Raw genomic sequence first — 10632 nt, 5'->3', positions numbered from 1 at the left:
CATATAATGCTACACACATTTTCCATCAATCATTCAGGTAACTTTTATTTGTATTCACAGTTTATTTTTGGTTGGTTTTATGTTCCACATTAAAATACAGCAAAAACTGGCCAAACCCAACAGTCGGTTTTGATAATTATAAAATTCCCAGGGTAAGTTTTTCCTGTACTGTTGCATTGTAAATGGTCAGATGTAGATTTTTGCCTGGTGAGCAATAATATTGTAATTGGAACATTACATTACTGGCATTTGGCAGATGCTCTTATCCAGAGAGATGTACAGTTGATTAGACTAAGCAGGAGACAATCCTACCCTGGAGCAATGCAGGGTTAAGGGCTTTGCTCAAGGGCCCAGCGGCTGTGCGGATCTTATTGTGGCTACACCGGCCTTGCATGTCCCAGTCATTTACCTTAACCACTACGCTACAGGCCCCCCCTCAACGTTGAACAAAACAAACATTGAAAAGATTTCCCTGGGACATACTACAGTCACACAAAAAACATATATTTTTTAATCTTTTATTTTTTTCCTTATCATAATTAATGATACTGAACATTCCCAAATAAAGCGAGAAAAGAGTTCACTTTGTCGAAAATAGTGATTTCCAAACTTGTTCCTGGAGTCCCCCTGTGTTTGCCTTATTTTTCCAACCCCAAATGCCATCAAATAATTTTAACAAGCTGTTAATGTTTCTTTATTAGGTGCTTTGCATCTTAAGATATATTATTTACCTTAAAACCACATTATGCCAGAAACAGCTTTGCAATGGCATGAAGAATAAAATGACCACAATCATTGTGTGCTTATTGCACCATCTTGTCAACAATGATATAAGAAGAGGTAACAAATAAAAAAACTGAGGTTACCCAATAGGCTCATAATTAGGTAGGTGAAGATGTGTTTAATTTCATGTGGATTTTTCCTTAAATGGATCAACACAATGCATGTTTGCCTTGTTATCACTTTGAATTATCTTCCAGAAAGTTGGTGGCCGGGTGTCAAAACCTTCACCAATTAGGAACCTACTGACTCACTTCTGTCTTTATTTTCATCAGTTAAAAATAATATGTAATTTGAATGTAAAATGCAGCATGGTAAGTTCAATAGGAACATGGGAATTTTATTCTTTATGCATACAGGGGCGTGTGCTCATTTTGGCTCGCCACCCCATCATTGGCAAAAAACAAGGTTGCTATTTGCCATAATAAATTAAATACACAAATTAGTACAGTGGGATTAGTAGTCTAGATTTTAAAACTGTATGTTCCATAATGCATCAGGACAAGTTGGTGGGTTTGCAGCAGCCAAAATATCCAAGTATGTATATCTGCAGACCAGAAACTGCGTGGGCAGAGTTCCTGTCACTCACTTTTTGATCTGACCAGAAGGCTTGAATTCCCGTTTCAACCAATCAGAAGGCTCAAATTAGTGTCAATGAATTATTAACCAGACCAGTCATCCTTTAGAATCAGTTCTCAATCACTGTATAACCCAGCATTGGCATGGCAGCCAATTGCCTTTGGTGTGTGAGTGTGTGTGAATGGGTGAATGAGAAGCATCGATTGTACAGCACTTTGGATAAAAGAGCTAAATAAATTCCAAGTGTTATGTCTTGGGCTTGCATGGCTGCTTCTGGAGTGGGCTCACTAATCTTTATTGATGATTAACTCATGATGTTAGCAACAGCATGACTTCAGAAGTCTACAAAAACATTATGTCTGCCAACTTATGGAGAAATGCATCCAAACTAATTTGGAGGAACTTCAATTCATCTGGAAAAAGCATCACAAAAAAAGAACGAAACAGTTTGGTGATGTCATGGGGTCCTAGACTTGATGCAGTTATTGCAAGCAAGGGATATGCTACCAAATATTAACTGTCATTTACTTTAATTTACTTTATTACCCTCTGTTCCAATATTTTTGCTCACCTAAAAATTGGGATACCAAATGTGCTATGTTCTAAGTAGTTTTACACATCTATAGGGAATAAAAGCTGAAATTTTTAACTCTTGTCTCGTGTTCATCTTTTTATCTCAACCCCAAATGTGTTCAGTGTATTGCAAAAACAAGAATTGGTCTTGCTGTTCCAATTCTTTTGGAGGGGACTGCATACAGGATAAATATGCATGCAAATGCGCAACTGAAATGCAATGAGAATACACATTGCATATCGTTAAAAATAGTCAGAAAAGTAATGGGAGAATAGAAAAGTTATGAGCATTTAGCATACAAATAATAGTTATTGCCTGCTGGGGACCCACTCTCTGGAAAGTCCCGCAATTTACACGAAATTTCTACGCTGAAGAACAACCAGTAGATGGCAGTGTAGTCCCACATGTGGATCAACTCGCTGAAGACGAATAGGTAATGTGTGGTAAAAAAAAAAATAATAATTTAAAAAAAAATAAAGTACATACATAAACACATACAATAGTTGAAAACAGATATGAATCATAAAATATAGGTAACAGAGCAATACTAGTTAGTCAGTATGTTTGGGCAGTTAAACCACTCAGCCACTCAGACCAAACATAATGTCCAATCTATGCGATGTGGGATGTTTGGAAACTAACCAATGAAATATGACTCCATGTCTGTCAAACTTTCTGTGCCGATATTTCCACATGGTCCAAAGGTTGTTCCTATGGACTCACCTTCGACAAGTCATAAGAGTAGCTAATCTGGAGGTTAACTGAAACAGTTGTGGCTGACGTTCATTAGCACAACTAGATTCGTTACGGCGCAGCTGGAAGACAAATTCTGGTGACGAGTAGCTACTGCTTCCTATTGTAAAAAATAAAATAACAGGGCATACACAAAGGAAAAAATGAAGAATAGGTATACAATCACGCTATTGTGCCTCGGTTGGTGTTTTCATGTTGCGCTTTTGGTGAGTTTTGGATTTTTATTATCATTTTATGATATTGTAGTTTAGGCCTATTACTGTAAAACAGAAATAGGCTAATCGCTATAGTATAAAACCGAAAGAGCATGGGTGGCCAAGTAAGCTTAACGTTTATTCTGCACTGGAAAACAATTGGCTTCAGACGTTCGTCAGACCATTTCCTTTCTTAAAATAATATCATGTAGGCGACATCTTTAAAATAAGGATTTTAAGTCAACTATGTGCAATTCTTTGGCGGAATTTGTGGGCTAGCCTATATAAAAAAGTGGTTCACCTTTTGCTTTATGTAATAGTTCAACTGCAGACTATTGGGATTCGTTACAGTACGTCTATCAGATGAGCTACACAAAAATGCAGATTTTCTTCCTGCTTTGAAAACTGTCTCTTGCTTTTATGTCTTTATCTAGCATTACTGATGAGGGGACTGAAGTGATGGTTACATGAGGTGTAACCTAGAAGCATTCCTCTACAGACATAATAGATTTCCTCTGAGACTTCTATACATCATACAGTTATAAATTATACACTATATCTTCTTTTTGGTAGTATATTTTGTTTGGTCCAGGAGTCTCTTTTTGTTGGCCTGTATGCTGAAGACATCCGAAGGCAGCTGGGAAAATTTAAGCCTCTTGTTTCACTTGTCAATAGATGGTTTTCACTCTAGACAAATTGCTGTAGTAGGAGACAGGATGACGTGTATTAAAAAATCACCTTACATGTTACTGTATGATTTCCTTGGTACTGAACAGCACCCCTCCACTTGTGGTTGAATTCCAGACTGTTTCCTCACTACCTGCACTCCACTCAACAACTGATTTTTAAATTAAATGAACAACTGAAGAAGGAGAGTTTGGAGATCAGGAGAGGTTTATAAAGCAACCTGTCACTCTTGACAGGCTTTAGTTCATTACTGGTAAGGGGCAGGAAAACACCAAGGGTGAGTCCCATGGTCCTGGAACTGCCATTGATTAATTCTCTGCTCTGAATCCGATTACATGCTGAGCTGTCGGTTAAAGAATGTGAAATGTAAATTTATGTTTTTGAGAGCATAGAGGTAGAATTCCTGATTTCATAATGGCGGCTGTGGTAAGACTTCAGACAGAAAAGAGCCCTATGTTGTTGACAGATTAAATAGGAACCTACTTCCATTACTTAATTTGTTTTTATGAGCAATAAAAGGTTCTAAGGTTTCCGTGTTTTCCCAGGGCTTGCATTAAGTGCAGTGGAACAGGCGCATGGTTGTGAGCACAGCTGAATATGGTATTGTGAAAAGCAACATCCATTTACACAGCTTCTCAGATACTGCACTGTCTAGGCTGGGAGCCAGTGTCTGTGTTTCCACGGACACACCCAGTGGCACATATTCACAAGAAATTATGCTTCATTCCCTTTGTTCACCTCATTCATTTAAGTGTTTCTATTGTATTTTATTTGGGTTGTGAGTGACTCCTTTTTTCCTCTGTGTTTTACGAAGAGTGTAAGTGGAGGTAAGTCTCAGTGTTATCTGAAAGGAATTGGTATAGGTTCTATTTGCAAAGTAACTGCATGGATTTCATAGTAAATTCAAAGTTTTGTGAGCCTGCTGTGAGCATTCCATGTTACAGTAGCAAGGGAGGGGTAAAGGGGAGTGTTAACACACCCGGGGACTGAAACATTTATATAATTTCTAGCTGTCAGCAGTATGCACAGAGACATCACATATTTATCTGCTTTTTATATTTATATGTCCTTCTTCTTAGATCCCTTGAGCTTTCAGATCAGGAAAGAGTGAAAAACAACCAAGATATCTATGCAGGTGTTGGCTAAATGCCTGGGTGATAAACTTGTGTGGGAGGTGGGTTGGTTTTCTCTTCATAGCATGGGGTTTGTTGGTATTCTCCAAATGTTACTGCTTTACCAGGATCAGCGAGTTGACCTGCTTATAGAGGTACTGATTGGATGGCTTTTGGAACTGTATATTGGCCTGATATTTCCACTGTGTAGATATTAGGCAACTTGTGTATTGACTGAAGAATTTCACTCTATTGTCATATTTAATCATCTATAGCGCTACATATATGTGAGGAGCAACAGCTGATTACACTTTCTGCAGACATGCATGTCCGGTGATGTTTACATATGAAATGCAAATAGAAGTATGTATGTTTTTTTAAGTTAATGACTGTTGCTGGCTTTTTGGTTTTGATATGTGGGGTTTAATTGCTCTGCCAAGCCAACATATATTGCCGGTCAGACTTCAGAATTAAGACGAAACTGAAGTTTTTATCAGGCCTTTGATAAGAAGACCTAGCCTACTTCCTCCTTTAAGCTGTAAGGTGTTTTCCCGACATCATTTTTAATGTTGGTGTGCTGGAAGTTTCATTAACCTTGATTCTACCAATTCTCATTGGGAGATATGGACAGCTCACTTCAGTCAAACATCAATATACATTATTAAAATAATAATACTAATAACAGGCATGTACACACCCCTCTATACTGATGTCAGTGGTATTCAAAGTTCACCAGTTTGTATTGCTGTCTAAAGGCCTGTTCATGTGTTCTGGTTCCAAAAGGCAGCAGGTGGGGTGTGGTGTAAGCAGAGAGTGTGTGTGTGTGTGTGTGTGTGTGTGTCTAAGTGCTGTATCCTCCTTTACAGGCTGTAACCAGGCATACCAACCTTGATTGGTATCATCCAGAGTAAGACATGCTGGTAATTCACATTTCACTTATGGAAAGCTAATTTTGATGCACAGATCAGCAGTTTATTGACTCATCTCTTTTCTGAGTATGCTGCAACATCCGTCTGCAAGAGTATGAATAAAATTACCTAGAGGCAATTCTGACATTCCTTTATGTACATACTTATTTTAGTTATTTTAGTTTCGGTGCAATGGTGTGGCATTGTCTCAGACCCGAACTCAAACTTGATGGAAAGGCCCACATGTTTCAATGAAGGTTGTGTCAACATTGTGTCAAACCCATTGTCTTCCAAAGGCAGTTAAATGGGGGGCGGGTGTTTAGAGTGACCGCTGTTCTGACATCTTGTAAGGTACATTACCTCAATAAGCTTCAGAATCTGCAGGAGATACCTAGTAAGCATGTGAAGAAAAAGCATATACCTTGAACCCTGTGTACCTGGGGGATAGCGTAGTGGTTAAGGTACATGACTGGGACACGCAAGGTCGGTGGTCGATCCCTGGTGTAGCCACAATAAGATCTGCACAGCCGTTGGGCTCCTGAGCAAGGCCCTCTACCCTGCATTGCTCCAGGGGAGGATTGTCTCCTGCTTAGTCTAATCAACTGTACGTCACTCTGGACAAGAGCATCTGCCAAATGCCAAAAATGTAAATGTACCTATCTGTCTTGTAGAGTATTCTGTAGCGCATTACAGACTCCACCTTGCGAGAAAGACATCAGAGGTCTCATCTGTACGGTAGATTAAGAATTCAGTACTGTTACCAGTAGACCACGCATCTGTCCATTTGATTTGTTGATTTGTTCTCTCCCTTGTGGTTTTCTGACAGGAAGAACCCATGACTTTGGAGGACACGGATGGATCTGGCAATGATCTCGAACATTCAGGCTCAGAGGACTGGTCAGAAGGAGAGTGGGAGATGAGCATCTCTTTACCTTCAACCAACAGTACAGACCATGAGAACTCCCAGTACCCAACGATTTCTGTCAGTTTATCCATCAGTGGACACGTTACCAAATCCCCAGGGGTGGTGACCACACCCTCTCATGCAGAGGCCCTAACACAAGTCCCTCACAAAATTACCAGCATTGTGGTGGATGCGGAGTCAGAAATCCTGGAAAAGCAGATGACCCCAAAGCTTCCGATTGAGGAAGAGGAGACATGGCAGACCATATTGCTAGCTGACGAAATCGACATCCGTGACGCTTCTGGAGAGGATATGGAGTCTGGTGATGGTGCAGTTGGGATGTCCACCTCTTCACCATTCACAACAGAGGTAGAGAGAAGGCCGGCCTCTGTCATTGTTGAGGACAACAAAGCCATCCCACATGGCAGGGCCAATGAAGCAGAGAACGAGATACCTGTAAGAAATTAATTTCACTGTTGACCACACTTTTTGAAAAGTAGACTGTTGGCAGCATGTTTAACAGCAGGGGGTTGTCTTATTAGAGATACAGAGACAAGATCAACAAAGTAATAATGTAAAAACTGACAACTGAAAACAAAGCAAACAAAAAAACACATTACATTCTTGTCTGTACTCTCCTCAATTGACTGAAAGTGTTTAATGATGCAACAGGCCTGCAAATATGATTAGGCCCTTTACTTTCAGAGACAATTTTAAATTAGGGATAAGAGATTATTAAATGAATATGTTTAAGGTTTAGAAATCATTATGGAAATTATAATTTCAATCTGTTGTTGGATTTCTTTTATCATGGTATTTTCAGTAAATTGTACATCGATCTGCTCATTAACATGTGTGTATTTCTGTTACCTCTTAGGATGATTCTGACTTAACCTTTGACCCGAAGCCAGACTTAACAGATTCATCTGTAGAGAACTTGGCAAAGAGCCAGGGTCTTCTGGAGAGGAAAGAAGTTCTTGCAGGCAAGGCCTACTGATTCAACATTTCTATATCAATATGGCAAAAATATGGCAATCTGAAATGGTTCTCCATAATAAAATGTTATATTATTTTTGTAATGTACATTCATTATTTTGTCAGAAGGAATTGTTATGGTCTGAAGACAATTCAAATGAATGAATGTCTATCACAAAAAGAAAGTAATTTTGTTAATTAAAAGCTTAATGTATAGCTTAATATATAAATATACAAAAAAATACCTTGCCCTACTCAGAAACCCAGATATCAAGTGTGAAAGCTCCCAGACAAAGAACCATTCTGCCTGACAAATAACTAGATAGGGTTCTTCTATGGAATCACAGGGTTCCTTTTGGAACCATTTTTTCTGAGAGTGTAGTATGGAACAACATACACAGTGAATATAAATGTGAGCATAGCACAAATAAAATATACGGTACAGATTGGAAAGGCAGCATTTTTTCATGTCCAAAAGAAATACAACTACAGGTATTTACAGTTACTTTGAAAGAAACTAAAAGGTGATCTGTATTTGTTTCGCTAATTAGCTACATATCCAGATATCCCAGTGACCAGCCCAGGGTGGGACATAGTGTCCATATTTGATGCGATCTTTGATCTTCCTTCCTCTGTAGGTGTTGTTGGAGGAGGTGTGGTAGGACTGGTCCTGGCTGTGGCACTGGTGTCTCTAATGGTCTACAGGATGAAGAAGAAGAAGGATGAGGGGAACTATGCACTGGATGCACAGCAGAACTCCTACAGGGGGTACCAGAGAGCTCAAACGCAAGAGGAAATGCTGACATAAACCTCCACATACGGTACATGCTTGTGTACCTCAACACAAACCAGAGATGTTCCTTGCCTATCCTTCTACATACATTTGTGTGTGCACACGCATACGCACACAAGCACGCACCCATGCATGCGCGCACACATACATAAACACATAAACCCCTCCAAATTTAACGGAAGTAAATAAGACTCCAGACATTCCAATTTTATATGGAAATAGCTATCTCACCTTGCTATTATTTTGGGGGATAAACATAAAATGAGTCTAGGAGCTTTGGAACTTGGAGCTTTGGCTTCGGAAAACAGTTTGGATCCATGTGGGAGTGAAAGTATCCAATTTTGGATTTCCTTGGATTTTTCAGAAGAGTTTGCTTCTAAGATGTTGACGGGTAAATTGATGCTCAGAAATTGGATGATTTCCCAAGGATGATTACTGCTTTGATTGTTGCAGCATAAGAGATATGATACTACAGTGGACATTGAATGAAATGATGCATATTTACAAAATGTTGAGACAGTAGTCCAAGTGCTCACCATTTCATTATTTCAGATTTCTTTTTGTTTTACTTCAGAGATCTGGAACACATTGAACCAACATTGAAGCGTGTTGTTTTTTACTGGCCAGGGGTTAGTCTGCAATCCTTCTGAAGGAAGAATCCGCCCCTTTCTCACCCCCTACTCGACCCAGCTCCTGGTCCAAGCGATGGTTCTGTCCCGCCTGGACTACTGCAATTCCCTCTTGGCTGGCCTCCCAGCGTCTGCCATCAGACCCCTCCAACTCATCCAGAATGCAGCAGCTCGTCTGGTCTTCAACCTTCCCAAATACTCACACGTCACCCCCCTGCTTACTTCCCTCCACTGGCTGCCTGTCATGGCTCGCATCAAATTCAAAACATTGGTGCTAGCCTTCCAAGCAGTTAAAGGGTCTTCCCCAGCTTATCTGCAAAAAATCATCAGACCCTACACCCCTGCCAGACCTCTTCGTTCAGCCTCCACAGGCCGCTTGGCACCTCCCCCTCTCAGAACCTCCACCTCACGCTCACGACTACTGTCTGTTCTGGCTCCACGGTGGTGGAACGAACTCCCCGTTGAGGTCAGAACTATAGAATCCCTCCCCACCTTCAAGCGCAAGCTGAAGACACACCTCTTCAAACAGCACCTCTCCCCATCCCTCCCTACCTCCCTGTGAACCTTAATTGTTGTCTCTGTGACTTGTGTATCAGTATTTTAGTTGGCTAGGTAAGCAGTGTTTGGATAGTTAACTTTGGTGACTTTTGCTCTGTTTGTTTGTTTGTTCAAAAAAAAAGAAAAAAAAAAAAAAGAATTTGCCCTTGTCCTTATCTTTGTTGTACAGGTAGCAGTTGAAATTGTACTTACCTCTAGGGTCTTTCAGCGAACTTATCCCTGGTTATGGGTATGCACTTTGTTGTACGTCGCTCTGGATAAGAGCGTCTGCCAAATGCCAATAATGTAATGTAATGTAATGTAATGTAATGAAGGAAACGACTGTACCAGCAGTGAGATTATTATTGATGTAAGGGTGAATTTTATAGACTATTCTAGCTGTTGGGCTTTACATTTTCTGTATGTTACAGATTCAAATTCTATTACAACAGTCATATATCCATATATCCATAAAAACAGTCATACTACACTGCTAAATTATAAGAGCAGGATAGGAGGTCAATAGTTCAGTGCTGTTAAGCCAGAGTTTACTTTCTGTGGAAGCTTTAAAGGTGTATTATGGATCTACTAAAGAACACATTTAACTTTTACACCCATTGTTTGGAATAGATGCCAGGTATAAAATATGACTAGAACAAATACACAGCAGTCTGTTTTCCAAAATCGTCATCATCAATATTGTTATAGCACAACAGTTATAATTTGTAACAAAGCCTGTTGCAAATGGCTTATAATGCCATTTCTTAAGTATAGTATATGCTTTGACTTACCCCAGCTGCTCAAATCAGCACACAGTAATATGTCCAGCGTTAATTTTACTCTTAACAGAGGCAGTGGTGGAAATAGCCTCGTTTTACTGGGGGAACCATACTTTGCTGGGATGAGTGGTGTCTGGACGGGTACTCCCTGGAAAATGAAGATAATTGCTAAACTTATATACAAATAAATGCAATGCATTTCATGAACAGCATTACACAATAATGTAGGATATTCTTTTTTGCTAAACTCAAGGGCTGAATGCTTGAATGTTTTTTTATTATTGGTTTTACTCATTAACATGAGAGCTACATCAAAAATCTCTTCCTAAAGTCAGTTAAAATGGAAAAGATTGCTGAGAGCTAATACTACTGTTATTATATCCTACTACTCCTCTGCTGCTCTCATGCTATCTCCTCTCCTCTCCACT

The 10632-nt window shown here is 39.6% G+C and overlaps 1 protein-coding gene across 2 annotated transcripts; it reads left to right on the top strand.

Annotated features, from left to right (window-relative positions):
• Positions 1–2715: 2715 nt before the first annotated feature.
• Positions 2716–8998, top strand: LOC133129622 (syndecan-2-like). Of its 2 annotated transcripts, none has more exons than XM_061243837.1 (5): positions 2716–2892; positions 6414–6947; positions 7369–7474; positions 8105–8287; positions 8887–8998. In XM_061243837.1, exons 1-4 carry the CDS (start codon positions 2830–2832, stop codon positions 8272–8274), a joined length of 873 nt encoding a protein of 290 aa, XP_061099821.1. In that variant the 5' UTR covers positions 2716–2829; the 3' UTR covers positions 8275–8287; positions 8887–8998. The 2 variants fall into 2 exon arrangements, with proteins under 2 accessions (XP_061099821.1, XP_061099819.1); XM_061243835.1 differs by having other exon boundaries at positions 8834–8957.
• Positions 8999–10632: the final 1634 nt, after the last annotated feature.

The sequence above is a fragment of the Conger conger genome, chromosome 5 (genome assembly GCF_963514075.1).
Source record: "Conger conger chromosome 5, fConCon1.1, whole genome shotgun sequence".
Classification (NCBI taxonomy): domain Eukaryota; kingdom Metazoa; phylum Chordata; class Actinopteri; order Anguilliformes; family Congridae; genus Conger; species Conger conger.
This window is presented reverse-complemented; position numbering and strand designations above follow the sequence as displayed.

What these genes read in the sequence shown, in the direction of transcription:
- LOC133129622 (XM_061243837.1), top strand. Translation starts at nt 2,830, where the DNA reads ATGAAGAATAGGTATACAATCACGCTATTGTGCCTCGGTTGGTGTTTT. An exon ending in GTTTTCATGTTGCGCTTTTG is followed by an intron (nt 2,893 to 6,413) that starts GTGAGTTTTGGA and finishes GTTTTCTGACAG; the next exon opens with GAAGAACCCATGACTTTGGA. An exon ending in GAGGAAAGAAGTTCTTGCAG is followed by an intron (nt 7,475 to 8,104) that starts GCAAGGCCTACT and finishes CTTCCTCTGTAG; the next exon opens with GTGTTGTTGGAGGAGGTGTG.